Source organism: Andrena cerasifolii, chromosome 7, assembly GCF_050908995.1.
Source record: "Andrena cerasifolii isolate SP2316 chromosome 7, iyAndCera1_principal, whole genome shotgun sequence".
NCBI lineage: Eukaryota > Metazoa > Arthropoda > Insecta > Hymenoptera > Andrenidae > Andrena > Andrena cerasifolii.
Window position 1 is genome coordinate 14,430,920 of NC_135124.1, and position 19,267 is coordinate 14,450,186.

The 19,267-nt window shown below is 37.6% G+C and overlaps 5 protein-coding genes and 2 long non-coding RNA genes across 16 annotated transcripts; 4 read left to right on the forward strand and 3 right to left on the reverse strand.

The window, feature by feature from the left end:
- Positions 1-6: 6 nt before the first annotated feature.
- On the forward strand, positions 7-3,532 carry Nurf-38 (Inorganic pyrophosphatase Nurf-38). 2 transcript variants are annotated; one of them, XM_076816848.1, is made up of 8 exons: positions 7-345; positions 1,019-1,254; positions 1,655-1,741; positions 1,817-1,880; positions 1,954-2,016; positions 2,294-2,507; positions 2,589-2,698; positions 2,807-2,907. In XM_076816848.1, exons 1-8 carry the CDS (start codon positions 153-155, stop codon positions 2,866-2,868), a joined length of 1,029 nt encoding a protein of 342 aa, XP_076672963.1. In that variant the 5' UTR covers positions 7-152; the 3' UTR covers positions 2,869-2,907. The 2 variants fall into 2 exon arrangements, with proteins under 2 accessions (XP_076672963.1, XP_076672964.1); XM_076816849.1 differs by lacking the exon at positions 2,807-2,907 and adding an exon at positions 2,960-3,532 and having other exon boundaries at positions 23-345.
- LOC143371567 (uncharacterized) lies at positions 3,048-4,058 on the reverse strand. Its single transcript, XR_013086044.1, has 2 exons — positions 3,955-4,058; positions 3,048-3,919 (listed from the first exon to the last, which is right to left on the reverse strand). It is a non-coding gene; the product is annotated as an uncharacterized LOC143371567 (long non-coding RNA).
- LOC143371565 (uncharacterized) lies at positions 4,005-6,891 on the forward strand. Its single transcript, XR_013086042.1, has 2 exons — positions 4,005-5,820; positions 5,956-6,891. It is a non-coding gene; the product is annotated as an uncharacterized LOC143371565 (long non-coding RNA).
- Positions 6,892-8,108: 1,217 nt separating this feature from the next.
- Positions 8,109-11,460, reverse strand: LOC143371555 (uncharacterized). 2 transcript variants are annotated; one of them, XM_076816854.1, is made up of 5 exons: positions 11,179-11,460; positions 10,370-11,089; positions 9,339-9,434; positions 9,008-9,113; positions 8,109-8,870 (listed from the first exon to the last, which is right to left on the reverse strand). In XM_076816854.1, exons 2-5 carry the CDS (start codon positions 10,740-10,742, stop codon positions 8,813-8,815), a joined length of 633 nt encoding a protein of 210 aa, XP_076672969.1. In that variant the 5' UTR covers positions 10,743-11,089; positions 11,179-11,460; the 3' UTR covers positions 8,109-8,812. The 2 variants fall into 2 exon arrangements, with proteins under 2 accessions (XP_076672969.1, XP_076672970.1); XM_076816855.1 differs by having other exon boundaries at positions 10,370-11,110.
- Positions 9,878-12,762, forward strand: LOC143371561 (protein stunted). 4 transcript variants are annotated; one of them, XM_076816861.1, is made up of 5 exons: positions 9,878-9,888; positions 11,651-11,741; positions 11,873-12,000; positions 12,168-12,193; positions 12,585-12,762. In XM_076816861.1, exons 2-4 carry the CDS (start codon positions 11,713-11,715, stop codon positions 12,179-12,181), a joined length of 171 nt encoding a protein of 56 aa, XP_076672976.1. In that variant the 5' UTR covers positions 9,878-9,888; positions 11,651-11,712; the 3' UTR covers positions 12,182-12,193; positions 12,585-12,762. The 4 variants fall into 4 exon arrangements, with proteins under 4 accessions (XP_076672976.1, XP_076672974.1, XP_076672978.1 ...); XM_076816859.1 differs by lacking the exon at positions 9,878-9,888 and having other exon boundaries at positions 11,553-11,741; XM_076816862.1 differs by lacking the exons at positions 9,878-9,888; positions 12,168-12,193 and having other exon boundaries at positions 11,560-11,741.
- Th1 (negative elongation factor complex member TH1) lies at positions 12,138-15,989 on the reverse strand. 5 transcript variants are annotated; one of them, XR_013086038.1, is made up of 13 exons: positions 15,855-15,989; positions 15,260-15,450; positions 14,933-15,152; positions 14,749-14,856; positions 14,525-14,674; positions 14,308-14,438; positions 14,047-14,234; positions 13,691-13,943; positions 13,400-13,610; positions 13,101-13,241; positions 12,900-13,029; positions 12,433-12,834; positions 12,138-12,348 (listed from the first exon to the last, which is right to left on the reverse strand). XR_013086038.1 is itself a non-coding variant. In XM_076816830.1 (12 exons), the coding sequence occupies exons 2-12, from the start codon at positions 15,436-15,438 to the stop codon at positions 12,800-12,802; spliced, it is 1,746 nt and encodes a 581-aa protein (XP_076672945.1). In that variant the 5' UTR covers positions 15,439-15,450; positions 15,855-15,989; the 3' UTR covers positions 12,138-12,799. The 5 variants fall into 5 exon arrangements, 4 of the variants coding, with proteins under 4 accessions (XP_076672945.1, XP_076672946.1, XP_076672947.1 ...); XM_076816830.1 differs by having other exon boundaries at positions 12,138-12,834; XM_076816831.1 differs by having other exon boundaries at positions 12,138-12,834; positions 15,260-15,447; positions 15,855-15,976.
- A 168-nt stretch (positions 15,990-16,157) lies between these two features.
- Positions 16,158-19,225, forward strand: Lamp1 (lysosome-associated membrane glycoprotein 1). Its single transcript, XM_076816846.1, has 5 exons — positions 16,158-16,390; positions 16,930-17,447; positions 17,523-17,745; positions 17,919-18,107; positions 18,195-19,225. The coding sequence occupies exons 1-5, from the start codon at positions 16,339-16,341 to the stop codon at positions 18,332-18,334; spliced, it is 1,122 nt and encodes a 373-aa protein (XP_076672961.1). The 5' UTR covers positions 16,158-16,338; the 3' UTR covers positions 18,335-19,225.
- The last annotated feature ends 42 nt before the right edge of the window (positions 19,226-19,267 follow it).

Consider the following 19,267-nt stretch of genomic DNA (forward strand, 5'->3'; position numbering starts at 1 on the left):
CTCATCGCGTGAGATTGTGCCGTTACCACAGGCGAGTGTCGTTACCTTGAACTAATTAGACAAGCGGACGTTAGCACTGCCGAGAACTAGTTATCAAAGCCCCGTTTCTTCTACGCGAACTTTAGTATGTATAGAAGACGTTAGATGTCAGAATGTCGTTGATAACGTTGCACGTGTTACGTTGCCAGGGTTTAAATAAATTGGCTATTCCGCTTAGAGTGGCAGTGACCGGCAATCTTGTTAGATCGCGACTGAGACCTGTGTTGAAAGAATTCGTTAGAAACATGTCGTACACAACGATCGAGAGGGGCGCATTGAACACCACCGATTACAGGCTGTATTTCAGTAAGTATTCAGCTACATAACCTTAACCTTTGATCAGCTTCCCCAACTGTCGACAAGTATGTCGGCCTTATACTACGCTTAATTATACTTCCTAGGCGTATAACAATGCAGCCTTCCGTTTCTCTAAACGCGACCCCACTACCTCTACGATGTTGACGTAACCAGAATCGGGATTAGACTATCTTGTTTCTTTACATGATAATTTCCCCATTTCCCTCCGCTCTTGGTACATATTATTTTTTCTAGCATCTTTCACAATCTGTTGTACCTATAAAAATATTGAAATTCCCGCGGGTTCGCGTAATATTTCGATTATTCAGGATTCCTTATCTTACATGGAACAAGGTTCCTGTAATGTCAGCACGACATTTGCATGCAGTGAAAGTATTCGAATAACTCAGGTGGAACAAAAAAATGATCTCTGACCCTTCACATATGTTTACCTTTGACTTCCACTTCTAGCTACGTCCTGTACATTTATGCTTACTTGAATTACCCGAGTCTTGTTATTTTGGAAACTGATGCGACCTATATATGGATTCTATAATGATCAATTAGTATTAAAGAATATGTTAATAAATATGTCGACCTTTCAAAGACTCGAACGTACTCGGTATCATTTTATAGAAGCATATATCCTTTTCGTATGTGCCATAAATTATGTATTTCGTAGGAAATGATATAAGCCCAATTTCGCCCATGCACGATATTCCACTTTACGCCGATGAAGCCAATAAAACAATGAACATGATCGTCGAGATACCAAGATGGACGAACGCGAAGATGGAGATCAATCTTAAAGAAACCCTGAATCCCATCAAGCAGGACGTTAAGAAGGGCAAGCTGAGATACGTCGCAAACTGTTTCCCACACCATGGATACATCTGGAATTATGGTGCACTGCCACAGGTACAATTCATTGCGATTCCTCGGCGGGACAATTACCAGTACATTAATAGATTCTCGAGATAAGACAAGATCCAGGAAGAATGATATCATCTGTCTTATTGGTACAACCGATCAGAGAACACGAGTAACTGTATGATACAGATACGTATAAGCCTGGTGTATCTGGACGTTCTATCAAAGTGTGGGAACAATGCCTTATCACAGCTTATGTAAAGCCTTGGTTGTAGTTCAAGGGTACCTCTGTGTCATCTCTATAGCCTGATCTGTTACAAAATCTCCGACTCCTACTTACTTCCCTTTTACATAAGCACTCCGTAACAATTTTACAAATTCCGCTCGTAATATAAATTAATCACTCGGATTTCGTTTATTGTTAATAACTAACGTTTCTCATTAACAGACATGGGAAAATCCAGATGTGCTGGACGAAGCAACGGGGTGCAAAGGGGACAACGACCCCATCGATGTTCTTGAAATAGGATACAGAGTAAGAGATTTTTCGCTTTGAAATTAGTCGACGGAGAACTTTTAACTTGTACTTAATGAGAAGTTCTTTTAATAGGTTGCGAAGAGGGGTGAAATTTTGAAAGTGAAAGTTCTCGGTGCTGTTGCGCTTATCGACGAAGGTACGTAATATTCGTCGTGAATACTTTCTCACGTTGCAAATATTTTATTTGAATTCAATCTTGGTGGTTTCAGGTGAAACCGACTGGAAGATCATCGTCATCGATGTTAATGATCCTTTGGCGGATCAAATGAATGGTAGGGATCCTGATATATTCATGTCTGATATATAAATTGTACGTCCAATGAAGCTTTAGGATTATTTATGGAGAATGATTTTACTAGATCAGGGGATGACAATCTATAACATAATCTTTTAGGGGAAGTGCTTAACTATGAAGAATAGTTCTGCTAACGAAGCTTGTATGGGCGAGAATTTCCGCCTCGTTCATTAAATTTCCTCGATGTGATGAAGCCACGCTAATCACAGCTATAATCTGAAGAATGATTCATACGATTACTTTTAATATTGCAGATGTAGCTGATATTGAGAAGCATTATCCAGGATTGATGAAAGCTACCATCGAGTGGTTCAAAATTTACAAGATACCGGATGGCAAGCCAGAAAATCAATTTGCATTTAATGGAGAGGCAAAATCGAGAGAGTTCGCGTTACATATTGTGGACGAAGTGCATCAGCACTGGGAGAATCTTATCAAACGAGAAGCACCCGCTGGTGGAATTGCATGGTTCGTAGAATCGTTCATGTTTCATTCAAAGGAGACGATTCCCTGGAATATGAAATTGTTTAAAAGTAAATTTACTTGCAGCTCTAATGTATCTGTCACGGGTAGTCCCTTCAAAATCAGCACAGAGTCTGCTGAAGAGGTACTAGAGAAGGCTCCGGAGCCATTGGAGCCTCAAACAGCGGATCCAATTGGTAAGTTAAAATGTCAGAGACGATACAAACATATTTAAATAAACCCCTGCTTTTACATTTAGCTCTCGAGCAAGTTCCGTTGATATAATTTTTGCGATTTCCCTTCAGTTAACAAATTTCAATTAATTCCGGAACTGCGTGAAAAGTTAGAAGTTTCACAAAGATGTTAACCGTACAAACCTACTCCCATTGTTCCTCTGCTATTGTTTATTTTAGTATTAAATATAATTGTTATGAGAATTCTGTGTTGTTTGATTTCAGCTGATAAGTGGCATTACGTACATCTTAAGTGAGAATAAAGGGGCTGCTCTCACGTCAGTTACATTTCTCGAGGTCTGCGCACACTTGCTTGTTTTGCTGGCACATAATGGAAATACCCCATGTATCCTACCCACAAGTTGCTTCATCATAAGTTTTTGATACGATCGATACCCACAGATAATATTTAAATATCACAGTATGTGCTTGCGGTACCGAAACAAGCGACCTTCACTTACACACACTGAGAAACGAGACAATAGCTCAACTCTACTTATATCTTATTATTTATTTTAACATAGTACCCTTAGAGGAAAAGATATCTGTAGATCATGAGATTGGAAAGATGCGAGCGAAGTTTATTCGGTATGGTTGAAGCTACATGTCAAATCTTGTTCCTGTACTGTAATGTACATAGTCATAACGTACACAAGGTAACGAATATACTCTTGTTAATGGTTGTGGTACACCTTCCCATAAATATCCTGGAAGAGGATATTCTACATGAAAGTGAATGTACTTTCTTCCCAGTATTTGTTACGTCACATGCAATACAATAAACTCATCTGATTTCAACGAGAGCTTTAAATCGTTTACCCTGTCTCGTGTCCTTCGCCGCTACGTGCCGCTAGCATTTGCCATCAACTGATTAAATTTTCAAAAGATTTTTTCCAGCAATAAACAATTTTCTTGTTAACAATGATTACGTAATAATTTGTAGAGCTTCTACCGCAACCCCCCGGACTGTACATAAATAACGGAATAAAGAAATTCTGGCAAACTCCCCATAACCTCCCTTTTCGGTGAATGTAACTGTTACCGAAAATTAATTATCGAGTTTCTCAAAGAGATTCGTACACTTTTGGAGTTGCATCTCAAAATGTAGATCCTTAACTACCGTTCTATATATTCGAAACTATCTCGTCTCTAATTAAATAGTTATTAATAGGGTTTTGGACGGGACTGCAATAAAGTTTACACCGTTATGAAATACGTACTTTATTCAACAAATTATAGATTAGAAATAATTCATGGACTTCTGCAGTTGAATCTTAAAATATGGACCCTCGACTACTTTTCTACATACTATTTATAATTATCTTTGTTATAATTTATTAATTATTAACAGATATATTGGACTAGGGTTGAAGTTAATACTCGGCTTCTTCAGTAAATTATAATTTTTTTCACAACTAATTTATACATTTTTACAGTTGCACATAAAACTACAGTCCTTTGTGAACATTTAGAAATAATTTGTATTCAATCTACCAACTCCTTTAATATATTTTTTCAAAAATGATACGAACACTTACTAAAATCGAATTATCCTACGTTCAAAAGCTGCTAATAACTAACTAATTATAAACAAACTACCTACAAATATCATACAGAAAAACATTCGGGTATCTACATACTAAAATGCAACTGCAAAAGTGCACGAATCGTTTTTAAAAAAAATCCATAATTCATTAACGATACTTAACAAGTATATTAAAGATGACCGTGACTATTTATATAAACGTTGTAAAATTGAGCGAATTCCAGGAAACAAATTGAAAATTTTCTCACGCTCACGCGTATCACAATAAGTTCTGTATGGACTTTTTAAACAATTCAATCCTGTACAGCCTCGTGGGCGGATATCGTTGAAGATATTCGTATCCCTGCGCTTCTGGTAAAACAGGTTTCGAAGGTTGACTACCGCATAAAGATGTCACGGGTGAGAATAGTCAATTTCTTTTACTCTCATATCATGGTGTCGTACGTAATCCTTAATTTCTTCGAATTCATATGCTCATTCAATTCCTAGAAAATGACCAACACAAATACGCATGCATTTCCTTCCCTACATCCCTTTCTCCTGCAATTTCTCTTACGACATTGAATTTCTGTCTGCGATATCAATGTCAGAGGCAATAAATTAAATAAAACGTGTTCATGGATCCGGTATTACAAGCCCGGCTGCTGATGCGCGGCACTCAGTCGGTTGAACGCATCACAATAAAACATGCGGGAAACACTAAAATATTTCGAGTCGTTCGGGTACAAAAGTGTACCGTCCTTGGCTTTAGAAGATATAGACTAAATTTATTATGAAAGTAACTTCGATTGTTTCTACGTCGATTTTAGGGCGTGAGTATTTTTGAGAAAACAAGCCAGGTGTTAAGTGTATAAGATTCTACTTGTGTTGCATCGTTCCTGCACTTCTCAACCGATCACACTGTTGAAACCTAACATATCTACATGTTTAGCCATTAATTGGTCTGCTGCATCCACTGGTTTACATAGCGTCCACTGAAGATTTGCACTTTAGACTGTCTTATCGTTTCCGCTACTTCGTTCCATGCTTCTGGAGGGAGTACTAAAAGCAAGTTACCCCGAAATGTTTCAGGCCAGTATGGACCGCTGCAACCACCACAATGTGGCTACAGCAATGTTAGTCACGCTGAAGTGCACAGTGATGTGCCAGCTAAACGAGGTACACGAAATTCCATCTTATTCGCATTGCATTTAGTTTCTACTGAAGTGGTATACTCTACCAACATCCGTTATGCTTTAGATGCCTGGCCCTGGGCAGTCGCCTTAGGATACAATAGCAGCGTTGAAATGTCGGGATTAAAGTGGCGTTGCACAGCCACCCTGATATCCTCCAGACACGTTTTGACTGGTGCTGTGCGCGCGTCTCACCCTGACTTAAAAGTCGCTCGCATTGGTGCTTTAAACCTGGGTGGCGACGACGACGGTGCGCAGCCAATTGATGTTGAAATCGAAAAAAAAATTTGTGCATCCTGGATACAATTCGATTGGCTTCAAGAATAACATAGCGGTTCTTAAATTGGCGAAAGAGGTGCCGTTTTCGGGCTTGACGTAGCTTGGAGCATTAATACTTCATTAACTCTCTACAGTGTGATTACACACTTGAAATATGGTATTATATTTTGTAGATTCTTCTGTGTATTCATTTCATACCGCCATATTATTTTAAATGCTTTCAGATCACGTACGCCCCAATTGTTTACCATTGACAAATGCCCTTCAAAGTAAAAATCTCTCTGGATCTTACGCCGCTGGATGGGGATCTTTCGCAGACTGTGCGTAATCACTTTCATTTGTTGTACTAACATCTTCAGAATTCACTTTCTTATTGAACCATTGTGCCGTTTCCTGTTGGCGCTTACAGTTCTATCGTACAGTGTTGTTCTCGTGGAAGTGCAGGTGCGAGTAGACAGCGATGAAACCTGCCGAGAAGCTTATTCGTCATACAATAATATAGTGATTGACAATCGTGTGCTTTGTGTTGCAAGCATAAATGCTGGTGAGGAGTCGATAAGTACATTGTAGATGTGTTACGAATGCCCCAGTCTCCAATTCTTTCAATTCGTATTCAAACAAATAGTTCCCTGTACCTAAGGCAAGATTTATTGACGAGTCCACTAACAGAACTACGTGAAATGCACTCTCCTTGTTACCTTGTTTCTTTTATTCTTTCCAAACATTATCCTCTCTTCAGCAAATTTGCTCAAGTTACTATGGTTTGATAAACACCAGCCATATTAGTTTCTTCGCTTTAACTATTGCCAATTGCTTCAGGGTTCTATCAAATCGGCTTTGTATCTTACGGAATTACAGGCAGTGAGAAACCTAGGGCACCTTGCGTCTACACTAGTCAGTGCATACATGGACTTCGTTACTTTGGCGCTGAAATAATTTGATGTGCAATTAATACGTACAGTGATTAATCAACAAGATCTACGTGCAGCGAGTCTATTAGATCCTTCGGATAAAGAAACGACTCCAATTCCAAGTGTTTCGTGTATCATGAAATAAAATTTTAAAGCATATGTGAGCTTATAATCTTTTTTACAAAATTTATAAATGTTCGCAACACATGTATGCCATTTCAAGTATATAATAAAATTGATTTTACTTTATATATTGGTTCTTGTTGTCGATATTAAGTAATAGTAACCATTATTGGCCATCAGGAAAGAACCCATACAATTTTAGGAGCATTTTAAACCACCAAAGGGAACCAACAGTGCAAGAATGCTCTTCAATGATCTATCCAAAGCACTGAGCAACACAGTTTCACTTCGGAGATCTAACGAGGCTCACACAGTGGTTTTCAAGTGCCTCACAGCCCTTTGAAAATCTTTCTAGTTAAAAATATTCTTCATTGTTTCCTTAATTATACTATACTATAACTTAACACTTTCAACTAAGATGTTTCTGCTGCTACATGGAATTCATAAAGTAACAAACTTTTACAAACAATTTCTTACAAATTCTTTCCATATAAAGGACTCTCGTCGCAATTATTCTGTATTTCCAAACACGTGTCCGTGGAGACACCCATGTAGATGGGATTTATTATAAGATAAAAAAGATTTTATAAAATGTTAAATTCATTTAGTTTTAAAACATATGTACATACATATTTCCCTACATAATTTCATAACATGTCACCTCAGTTTATTCTAAAAGCAAATATACGAAATGAATCAGATTGTTTATAAAAGAGCCGACTTAAACGATGTACAATTTCACAAGAGACTTCGTCCACTTGTCTCGTAACTAATTGTAATATAAAGCAACGAGAATATATTTCCGATTTTTTAATGATATTAGTAAATTGTATTTAATCTTCTAAAAGGAAACTGTTCTTCATTTATTCTGTATAAATTATAATTCTTAGACGAAGTCGTTTGTAAGCAAAAGTATAACAATGTCACACGCTATTGATAATTTTAAAAACAGTAGTAAATCTCATTCTTCCTTTCCTCTTATTTATACAGAATCTATATCTTCGTTTCATAATATCGTTATATCTAATATATCGAATGCTTGATTCATTTTTGTAGTTGTATTTGGTTTGAAATCTTCACTTTATTAGACTTTTTACCTTATGTAATACAAGTCTAATCCAGATATATACAACGCGTATATTACTGGAAAATTGACAGACCATGTTTATTTCTGTTACAAAAACTACTACGAGTTACGTTAATGCTTATCATATAAAAAAGATATTAATTATAAAAGAACTAACTTTAACTAATAGTAAATTACATTCCATGATTGGAGAACGTCGATTTTTTTTTCTAAAAAAGTAAAAGAAATTTATCACAAAGTTTAAATTCTAATAAAGAAATTTAAATCTAAGCTTTTATTGTTGTTACAGCATCAACATCTTTACTAGTAAAAGTCCGTTTCTTAAAACTTTTATATATCCGACTCTTCCTTTTATGAAAGTATCAAAAATATCCTTTCTAGTATTCATTCCCCAACAGACAACAAAAACGAAACATTAGATTTATAATGAAATCATTTAAAATATAATCAACTTATCTAAAATAGAGGTTGCCAGATTACTGTACAGGCCCTTTCGACTAAGATTCACTTTACCCCCTCTCCCGAAAAGATGTAATAACCGATAACAATACAGATCATCTTGCTTAACTCTAATTCGACTCCAAGATGTAAAACTAAGTAAAATTTATAAATATGGTACAATTGATAATAAGCTATAGAGCGGTAATAGATTAATTACAGATACATATAGGTAATAGCATTGTGTCGTTGAATCTTATGGCGATTTTTTGAAGTCCCCTGCTTACAATTAATATATTCAAGGATTTAATTAAATGTCTGTTCTCGTATTCAAATTGAGTATGTCTCATTCAGTCGAACAACCGCACGCACCAACCACCACTGTGGACTAGCAGCCATCTTGACTAGCTTTTTTTTTCTTCAAATTTTTGCCGTTTCCTCCTATTTCGTTCCCATTAAGCTGAGAGTCTTCTGGGCCAGCAGCAAGTTACATTGTGCTCTTTCATATTCAATGGGTATAAATCAATCCCCGGGATGTTCGGGGCAACTACGGTTCACTTGAAACCACTTATCAATGCAACTGAAATCCATTAATCACAAGCTCTGTCATTTTCGCTTATAATCGTGCAGTTAATACGCCGAGAAAATAGATCCCCGGTAATACGCGCGATATATGTGAAAGCCAATATTTTCAGATTTCGCTGCGTAAAAACTTACTTTTTGTGATATATACAAAGGCAAGGTAAACGGGCTATAACATCACCAGGTTGTAACTCTTCAAGACAGATAACACATTCCCCTTTCTCGTCAGATAATACATCTTCTATAGTACAACAGAGAAAATACCACATTAACAACTAATGGAATATATGCGTATACGCTGTTTCCACTTTTTCGTGTATAAAATCAAAACACAAGACGAATCGTCTAACTTTATAATTTTCATAATTTCCCAATAATTGAATTCAAGAGCATAGCTTTCCGACGTTCGAGGAACGACTGTGAACAAAAGATCTAATCAAGAAGACAGTACAAAACAGAAACTCACCATTGTAACTAAGACGTGGTTTGGTCAGGCACATGACCAGGTGACATTCTATATCATCCGGTAAAATGAATTTGGAGCAAACAGGACACTTTAGACCTTGAAGTGAAAGTAAGTAAATTATCCAACGGCGCAAAGATCAGACCTGACGAGGCATAAGAAAGTCATCGAGCCAGCAAGAACTGTACCATAAAAGATTCTTCTCACTTGAGTCACCGGAACAACCTCAGCCTCCGACTCGTTCAAACATGAACTAATTATAATTCCCATAATAGAAATCGGCGCAACTTTAACCCACCCATCCCAGATCATAATCCTCGAGATTATGAGAACTTCATTCCCTCGAGTCACGCTCTTTTCGTGGTCGACAATTTAAAATTTACGCAACTACGTTAGATCACAATCGATTTACATGTGGTTACCGGGCCAACTACCTCGACAACATGCGCCGAACAAATGCCCGCCGTTTCGCCCGTGATTAACTTAAGTCATTTCCATGAAACGTCGCGATCGTGACATAACCTTGCTGACGTTCTCTCGAAGCTCGATCGGGGTGACGATTTACGAAGTAAACGTCACGTAGCGCCGTGTCCCCGCGCGAATCATTTGAACGCGCGCGATGACAACTATTAAATCAGAAACGCCTCGTACCGTTCGAAACGAGTGACAAGCGTTTAATAGACCGTTTATTATTATCGGCAGAGAAAGCATTGAAAATAACGAATCTCTCCACCTATTTGCACTGACACACTCGCGTGCCACGCGACGCACGTACGCACACACCGTTACGTAATCAGCGATAAAATTCATTATATTGTTGCATTGATTGCTAGTAACATACATTTATGTATGTCGCGATAAAGTCGTATGTATGTTTGTATGTAATAGTGCGTACCCTTTATTCTACGTCTATAAGTATTATTTTTAATACATACACACACCGTTAATTTAGTGCGGGTGTGTGTACACACATGTATCAGATTAGAAATAGGTTCGCGCCTTGTAATATACTGGCTACGAACCAATAAACTCACCGTTGAGGGACCAAATATGAGAAGGCAAGCTGTGGGCAGCGTAAACCCTTCCACTGTCTTCGTCCGCGTCGTCTGAGTCCAGCTGGGGCAGACCAAGCGCCTGACCCATGCCGACTCCAACGGACGAGGCTAGACTGCTCTGTTCCCCGGAGGATAGGTCCGGTACCGAGCTCAAGGAGCGAGCGCGTTGCCTACTGTCCCCTGACACTCTGGATGCCTGCGATTGGTTCCCTTGTTGATGTTGTAGCAAGCTAACACCTTCGGGTGGAGAGCGGAGCATCGAGAAACCTAGCCACCTATCCTCATTCGCTCCGCCAGAGGATTGCCCATTGCCTCCAGCTGATTGTGCCACAGTGCTCGCTTTACCTCCCATCCCAATTTCAAGCAATAGTTCTACAATTTCGCTGAAAGTCTTTCCGGTCAGAATATGAATGTTCTGGCTGGTAATCACAAGAAAAATCAGTATTCCAAATATTAGTCTTGGCAGTGGTACACGCACTGACACAGTTTTCTCGCAAATAGTCCTAGTCTCCCTTTCTTCCACGCTGATAAGGATAGCCGAGGATCGTGAATATTAACGTCGGCGGCGTTACAACACTCTAGGATTTAATGTAGGCCGGAATTTTGCAGACATGCACAACAATGAGCAAGTCATATCGTCCGAAAGCATACCAGCGGCTTGTCACGCAAAATACCCCCCGACATCTTGTGAGAAACTTCCTAGAAGTCGGTAATCAGCTGCTACAGATATTCCATAAATGTATTTACGGTTTTGCAGATGCACATCGTCTAGTTTTATATCGACTTACTTGCAACTTCCCTAGTCCGGCAACATTCTTCTCCATTCCGTCGGCAACCTCCATCGTCACACTTTCCCCGTAATTCTCGATGATCGGTATACGTTAATTTAGCATTTAGAACGGAATTATAATTTGCCCGACGCGATCGTGCCAGAAAGGTTGACCAATCTATTTGGAAATGTAATAATCAAGTATACGACAAATGTCTCTAGCAGACTTTCAAATTTATATCTCCGCTTTCATACGATACCCTTTCTTTATTCTCAAAAATATGCATGGACATTTTCTACCATGGCCACATGAATTGAACGTTTGCTTCATTCGAATGTGATTTATTTGAAAATAAAGGGTTGCCAGTTCTGAAAGTAATTTCACAGCGTTGCCTATCTTGTTAACGGAGAGCCTATGTCCAGTCCATACTTTTCAAACGTGAAGCATTTCTTCACATTTCTTAGGGGTCCAGTGAAGTGGTTCGATCAAGTTTCGATCTAGCCGAGATTAAGCTCAGTTTCCTTCTAGTCGAAGTAAAAGTAAAATTGAGAGATGGCTGCGTGGAGACAAGCAGGACTGAAGTAAGACAATTCTCTCAGGCCACCCTGCCAGGATTACATATTAATATTAGCAGAAAGATGTTATATAACTTGTACACATTTTGGATAATAATGTTTGACCTACTCGTCTAATCAGATATTCCCTGTTTCAGTTACATCAATTATTCGCAAATAGCTGCCAGGCTAGTCAGACAAGCATTGAAATCTGAACTCCGGCCGGAAGCCCTAAAGCGCGATGATGTGAACGTTAGATTTACCCAGTGGAAAGATGGCAAACCAAGTGAGTAAATTCAGGAATATTATTTTATTCGAGTTATCGCCGGGTGGAAAATATATACTTAACAGAGTTTTAAATTTTACTGGAGAATTTTACCGTTTGAGATGCAAACGAGTCGATAACGATCTGCCCACGAAAAATTCTTATACGTACAAATGTTTTTATTACAGCTGAAAAGCAATAGTGACAAGAATTTGTAAGTTCATAATCGGGTGTGATAGTTTGAGGTTTTTGCAGAATTGTCTGTTTCTTGTAACAATGCATGGGTTAACGATTATATATATATAAGGAAATTTGAACTTTGTTTTTGCTAAGCGAGTGAGCGTGAATTTCTTCCTGTTTGCCATGAAACTGAAACAATGCAAAATTTGAAGTTAAATGAACTACGAAAGGACAGTAGTTACATTTACTTTTCAAATTATTATAGATACATACACGTAAATCATTATAATGTTCGATATATTTTCTGAAGTCTAACGAAACTAACAGATTGGATTGGTTTATTTCTCTTTATTTATTAACAAATTTAACAAATCCGGCGTTTTATGCAAATTGCATCGTGTTGATGGTACCTGCTTTTGTTGCAGAAAAATCCTAAGCCATGGTATCACAGATGGATGGAGATGTCATCCTTTTTTGTAGACATACATGTCTGTACACGCTATGTATGAAAGAAGGGAGAGAAGTCTAATAATGTAGTAATTTATGTATGGCAATTCCTCAACACGTTCATGTAAAGTAAAGACACCTTTTACAACAACACAAGTTTCCTCTTGAATTAACCTACCTTCATCGCTTTACATCATCTTATAGTAGGACAGTGGGCTTTACAATGTACTGAAAAGGAGAATATAATATCAGCGTTACGTGTTACTTCTGTCTAAACCATTTTACAAGCTTACCAATAAATTCTGAAACGAGATCGTTATCGCTATCACCGCGCATTGTTCCAGTGATCTCTTCGTGCTCTACCATAGGTAGAAATAAGTGAACAAATTCGGTTGTATATGGTGGAGCAATTGCTTCTAAAACCTAGCATAAATACATTTCTGTAATAAAAATTATTTAATATGTTCGTATTAATTGAAATAATCTTGCGATACCTCCGTGACGAAGTATCTGATTAAAGATACGTCTGTATCTCCGCGTTGCCAACATTGTTTAATGTAACACACCACAGGCACCACGCAACCTCGGCTCAATAAATTGACCATTCTATCAATTAACATCTTCTTCATTTCTAACTGTGCACCACAAAAACATGCAATTAGCTCACATTAATTATCCTCAGCAACTACCAAACTGCATAAGACACGTAGCTAAAAAATTTTGCCATCGAAAACTTAAATTACGGTGCTCGTCAGTTTTCCTCTTTCATTTAAAAGTTCTCGACCGCTCCTACCTGCACAAGTATCTCTAGCTCGTCTTGCTTGCTCTCAAATAACTGTACAAGAAGTTGTAGCACTTTCGGATGCAACAATGGATGACAAACAACAACCTCGTCGAGTAACGCAAGATGCACGGGACAATGTTCCGTGCACAGTTTGAAGTACGAGGGTTCTGTTACTGTACATACTACCCATCTAATTACGCCAACGCTCACAACGGGAAACCTATATAAAGATATTGAATTGTACAGTATCTCTTACATTATAATAAAGTAATAATAATGTAGAGCAATACTGAATCATACCTTATACACTGATACAAAGTGTGTAATTCAGCTATCAACTCAGTGGATCCTTTGTTAATGTTACAAATACTGTGAACTTTCTCTATAGCTTGAACAGTCGTTTTCAAATCATCTTTATTCAATTTACGTGGATGTCCTTTTTTAGCTGGAACGTCGCACACACTGGCTGCATAAGCCAGTAGATATATATATTTCGACTTGTGTTCAGGATTAATTTTTACAGCTGGTTTGAAGAGTGCGTCGACTAATAGCTCTGGAATCAATTAGAGAGATTACAAATTTGTAGATACGTGTACGTCACGTTTCTGGGAGTAATAATACAGCCTATATTCTTACAAATACATGTAGATCATTACCTAAAAACTGTGGATTGCGGAGCAATTCTATAGGAGGCGGTTCCATCGTAGAATAATTTCGAAATAGTACACTGATATCGGCAGGATTTAAGGTATTTCGTGATAACATGGATGCCAACGCTTGGCAGGCGCTGGGGCTACTTGAGGCTCCATTAAGTGCCATTGTTATTGGAGTGACATCGTGGTGACTAAAAGAGAATGTAATATTCAAACGCAAGTCAAATGCATTATATCGATTAGCACACTGAGTTGCCTTCTCACTTTTGTTGGGCGCATTTTGTGATTTCTTGAGACAGTCTCTTCATCATAAACCCACCGCGAGGTTCCTGAGCAAGGATTTGCAGTAACACTTGACTGTAGACATAAGTGTGCTGTCCATGGCATACCATTTTCTACTAACAGAAACACTTATGCAGAATACATAAAGAAATGATATTCTAATGCTGCACAATAGTTGAAATAAAATTTGCATACAAACCGCGCACTCTTGTATACTCGACTGCCAGTCTTCCGTATTTTGTAAGAAGCCAGCAATTGCAGTTTTTAAAACTCGTGAGAATACTTCGATTTGTTGGGCTGCTGTCGAGATGCTTGTGATTTCTCCTTGAAATCCAGCGTCGGATATAAGCTGTAAAGCAGATAGATGGAAATGAAATGCTGAAATATGTCTGTTATTTCAAATGCATTTAAATATGTATTTACCTTTATGGTAAAATTCAACATTAGACAGTCCGGGTATTCTTCTGCGAGTCTATAAATGAGAGACCTCCATGTGGGGTGTTGGATCATTTCTGTCAACCAGGCAGGGGTCTAGCACGAAAACGCATTGAACTTTGAGCACATACATTGAATTGTAAGTGTTAGTATTCAATGTTAAAGAACATACTTCACCCTCCTCTGTAAAGATTTTATCTGCTTTTTTAGGGTCGAACGTTTTAAGTATCATGTCTTTTAAATTATTTTCCACCATTGCTTGGACATCTGAGACTTTCACGCCAGCCAGAATAAGCCATTCTGCGAGGAGATTGGCCATCTGAGCGCAAGCAGTGTAATTTTTAGACAACAGTTCTATTACTTGCTCAGGATTCCCACCAGCTTGGAAATATCTGGAAAATAATAAAGAACGATTAGAAAGATGGATTAGTGTAATACAAATAAATGGTTTAGAGAATTAATGTCATTGTTAAATTATTATTTAGGAAATATATCGCACCTCTTTAGTTGCATAAAGATACCAGGTTCCATGATGTAATCAGGCGTTTTAAATTTATCCAAACATTCATTTAATATTTCTTGTGGATTTTCAAAGTTATCGTCTCCCCCGCAATCTTCACTGGTTCTCGCCATTTCATCCGTCCAACCACCATGATTTTCATCGTAATCCGACTCCATCCTATCCGACTCCTACAAATAACCATAGCTTAGGAACAAAGTATGTATAAAGGTTACACAAGTTATATTACGAAGGCTGTTCAGTTTCTCATGTTTTTATGACAATTGGTAAGATGAAGATTAAATGACAAAGTCCCTCTGTTTCTTAATATTTGCCACGTACTCTAACATATCGTATCTTTAAGTTCTAAGGATGGAATTTATAGGATCACAGCGATATTATCGAGGGGAATATTTGAACAGGTAGTATGAACTACAAACGTCAACAAACTAACAACTCATTTTACATAAACATCATACGATTTGGTTAGGTTATAATGTGCAAAAATAATTTACCACGCCAATCACTGTATGAGAACCTTAATTATTTTAAATCACAAATAACTTCATAGTATTCTTCAATAAGCATTACTTACTTTTGTCTTTTTACTACAAAAGTCGAATGAACAAGTAATCGTGGTTTATAAACAATGTATGCTGATAGTATACACACACATACACACTTTCACAGAACTTATGTAGATGACCAAAAAGTATACAGGATTGGAATCTCAACTTTCCATGGGCGCATCCTTATTCTACTCTTAACGCGTTCCATTGCGTACGGCCATAAATAGAATACTAGACTACAAATTCACAATGCTATGTGGGTACGCACTGATCTCGGGTCAATGTGAATCAAACTTAAAGGAAATCCGAGTTGGCATTCGATTAGTGCGTTTGTGAACGCACATTTTGCGAGTATCACGGAGTTGCACTGGTCTTTCTTACGTTTTATATCTTACGCGACGTATTCATGCATATTTTCCCAACTCACGACCAAGGTTTCATTTTCTAAGCAGTTACGGACGTTCGGACTGTTAGTGATTTCTGCTTATTCCCAGTAAATCGTAATTCACAATGATGTCCAGGTTTTTGCTACTCTTTTGCTTTGCAACGCTCCACGTTTTGGGTATGAATCTTCGGACGCTCACATTTCTTATCTATCTTATAAATGACAGATAGTAGCTTCTGATGTAACGCAGTGCCAAATCAATCTTCGTTATTATTTCACCTTAGAATGTACAAAAGTGGTCATTCGCGGAAGCTTTCTTTCCTTAAAACCTATTTTTTTTTCTTTTCTTTTTTCCTTATTCATCGTTTATTTATAGTCTCTTTATCTTGTCCCTACATTATGTCACGAATCCTTATGTATTCAATACATTCCACACAGCGCATTTATTACCAATATAATTATTAAAATTGGAGCCATTACTCCAATATTAATTTAATTCTGTAATAATTTTCGAAAAATGTTAAAAAAAATTTACGAGATTTCTGCGAGATCTTTTATACTTCGGTTAGATGTTACTTTTGATTTTACAAATTGTTTCTCAAGTTCATTTTTAATACTCTGTTGGTGGTCTATATAAATTTCTCAACAAGTCATTATTAACTTGCGTTACAAAGTCGATAGCAAAACGATCTACTGTTGTATCCTTTTTGAAACAGGTAACCAGGTATCCTCTACAAACAATGAACTGCAACCCGGTGCTCCAATGCCTCAACAAAATCAGCCTGTACAGCACTCAGAGGCAGATACAGTGTCTACTAAAGAAGTAAAGTCCGTGGAACCTGTGCCAGTTCCTGTGGAAACAGACGAGACTATAACAAAATCAGAAGAAAGTTCAAATAATACTCAGAGTCTTACGGATACTCCAGCTACTTCTACCACTGTACCACCAAATTCTAAAACAGTTCCAACTTCTAAATCAGTTCCAACTTCTACAACAGTTCCAGCTTCTACAATCGTTTCAATTCCTACAAATGTTACAACAGCTACACCCAAATCGACTACCAAACCAGCTCCAACTACTACATCTAGTCCAGACATTGTATCCACTACACCCAGCACTCCAGTGGTACCTCCTGGTACGCCTGGAAAATGGGTAGTCAATGGGACAACCAAAGTCTGTGTCGTGTTACAGATGGCCGTATCGTTCAATGTTTCCTATGACGTCAATCATACGGTTTGTATTAAACTCATGAGATACGATAATTTGAATTGCATTCTGTATTTCTCACGATAAATGTCAATTTTCCAGATATTCCACAAGACGTTCGATATGCCAATAGACAATGTGACCACAACTGCGAACGGCAGCTGTGGCAGCTTAGAAGATGAATTAACACTGACATGGTCCGCCAAAAATATAAATAATGGCAGTATGACGTTACATTTTGTTAAAAACGACACTACGAAGCACTACTCCCTTCACCATTTAGAGATCATCCTTTCGCCGGCAGATTTTCCTAATGCAACTTTCAGTAAGGATTTATTTCTATTCGATACAACTTGAATGGCATTGGGGTGTTTTGTCACATCAATATTACCTGAAAAGCAACGAAGATGGAAATTTAAAGTTTCATTGCTGTTGGTACTGTCTCGCCGAACCTTGCACCACTCAAAGTCTAATTCAGAATTGTGTAATTGTTAACAGAGCAACCTATAGTCTTGGTGCATAACGAATCCAATTTCATCGTTGGAGTAACCAATTCCTACCGGTGCTTAAAACAGCAGAAGCTGGACTTGAAACGAAATGACACCAAGGAGGCGGCCGGCTACTTATCAGTGTCGGGCTTACAGTTTCAAGCATTCAAAGCAGATAATTCCACTGTTTTCGGGTTAGGTAAGTTCTAAAGAAAATGAAATTCAGCCACGCGTTTCGTATTACTAATATGAATACTAATTGCCTCAAATTGTTATTAACTTTCAGCCAAGGACTGTGCTTTTGACACACCAGACGTGGTACCAATAGCAGTAGGCTGTACGCTGACAGGATTAGTGATCGTAGTTTTAATCTCATATTTGATTGCCCGCCGACGAAACCAAGCCCATGGCTATCTTAGCATGTAATTGTTACATGGATATTTTCATTTCCTTTTTTTTTTTTTTTGAATAATTAAGTCGATATTCCATTTTTATGTACTCCACGTTAATGCCAGAAGGTTATTGCTGCTTTTGTTCTTAATCTCGAAAGATCGCGATACCAACGAATGTTTCCGATTAGATCTCTGCCTCTTTTCCTGTCTACTCTGATACGATGAATTATAAAAATTCAGTGTATATCATCGATTGTTTCTTTAAGAATTGTGTCCCCCTTAGTTCGCTACGGCTAAAGGGAATCTCGTAATAATTACCCTTTGAATTCTTAGATACTCTTTCCACTTCGATCATTTCACGATTGTTATTAAAAAGATGAGTTCTCATCCGATGCAATGTCTCACTGGGCGTCACAAAAGATATTTTTACGGAATAGAAAATTATTACTCGAAGCTTCGAATTATGGGCGTGCCGTAATAGAAGCGGCAAGCTATGCGTTATTTTGAACGCGCACGAAGGATTAATGCAGTTCTTGGGTGGTAAAATTCGTTGGTTTACTTGCTCGAATGATAGACTCAAATTTGAAACACAAGGGAACTAATTGATACAGTATATGATGAATAAAATACGTACGTTTTACTGTGATAATAATTTAATGGGAATCTAATGGCTTCAAAAGAGTATCAGATTATTTACTTCCGAAAGAAATTAGCTTTTAAGAATTCAGTTTTTTCTATGAAATTACGTTCTTTGTTTGTCATAAATATGTATATTATATATTACACCTTCAACAGTAATAATGTCAATAATTCTAGTGAAAAAGAATGTTATATTATAAAGTACCATCAGGTTTTTAAGTATAAGCCTGTCTTTACGAACGAAAAGCTTGGTTGCTAATAAAAATACTATATATTTAAAAAATAACATATCGTTCACGATCTTTCTTATCACTCTCCAATCCTTAAA

What these genes read in the sequence shown, in the direction of transcription:
- Th1 (XM_076816830.1), bottom strand. Translation starts at nt 15,438, where the DNA reads ATGGAGTCGGATTACGATGAAAATCATGGTGGTTGGACGGATGAAATG. An exon ending in CGAGTATACAAGAGTGCGCG is followed by an intron (nt 14,439 to 14,524) that starts GTTTGTATGCAA and finishes TTCTGTTAGTAG; the next exon opens with AAAATGGTATGCCATGGACA. An exon ending in AGCTAGAGATACTTGTGCAG is followed by an intron (nt 13,242 to 13,399) that starts GTAGGAGCGGTC and finishes TGTGGTGCACAG; the next exon opens with TTAGAAATGAAGAAGATGTT.
- Lamp1 (XM_076816846.1), top strand. Translation starts at nt 16,339, where the DNA reads ATGATGTCCAGGTTTTTGCTACTCTTTTGCTTTGCAACGCTCCACGTT. An exon ending in CCTATGACGTCAATCATACG is followed by an intron (nt 17,448 to 17,522) that starts GTTTGTATTAAA and finishes TCAATTTTCCAG; the next exon opens with ATATTCCACAAGACGTTCGA. An exon ending in TTTTCCTAATGCAACTTTCA is followed by an intron (nt 17,746 to 17,918) that starts GTAAGGATTTAT and finishes AATTGTTAACAG; the next exon opens with AGCAACCTATAGTCTTGGTG.
- LOC143371555 (XM_076816854.1), bottom strand. Translation starts at nt 10,742, where the DNA reads ATGGGAGGTAAAGCGAGCACTGTGGCACAATCAGCTGGAGGCAATGGG. An exon ending in TCATATTTGGTCCCTCAACG is followed by an intron (nt 9,435 to 10,369) that starts GTGAGTTTATTG and finishes TTTCACTTCAAG; the next exon opens with GTCTAAAGTGTCCTGTTTGC. An exon ending in CTTTGTATATATCACAAAAA is followed by an intron (nt 8,871 to 9,007) that starts GTAAGTTTTTAC and finishes AATGGATTTCAG; the next exon opens with TTGCATTGATAAGTGGTTTC.
- Nurf-38 (XM_076816848.1), top strand. Translation starts at nt 153, where the DNA reads ATGTCGTTGATAACGTTGCACGTGTTACGTTGCCAGGGTTTAAATAAA. An exon ending in TGTTGCGCTTATCGACGAAG is followed by an intron (nt 1,881 to 1,953) that starts GTACGTAATATT and finishes TGGTGGTTTCAG; the next exon opens with GTGAAACCGACTGGAAGATC. An exon ending in TCAAACAGCGGATCCAATTG is followed by an intron (nt 2,699 to 2,806) that starts GTAAGTTAAAAT and finishes ATTTCCCTTCAG; the next exon opens with TTAACAAATTTCAATTAATT.
- LOC143371561 (XM_076816861.1), top strand. Translation starts at nt 11,713, where the DNA reads ATGGCTGCGTGGAGACAAGCAGGACTGAA. An exon ending in TGGAGACAAGCAGGACTGAA is followed by an intron (nt 11,742 to 11,872) that starts GTAAGACAATTC and finishes TCCCTGTTTCAG; the next exon opens with TTACATCAATTATTCGCAAA.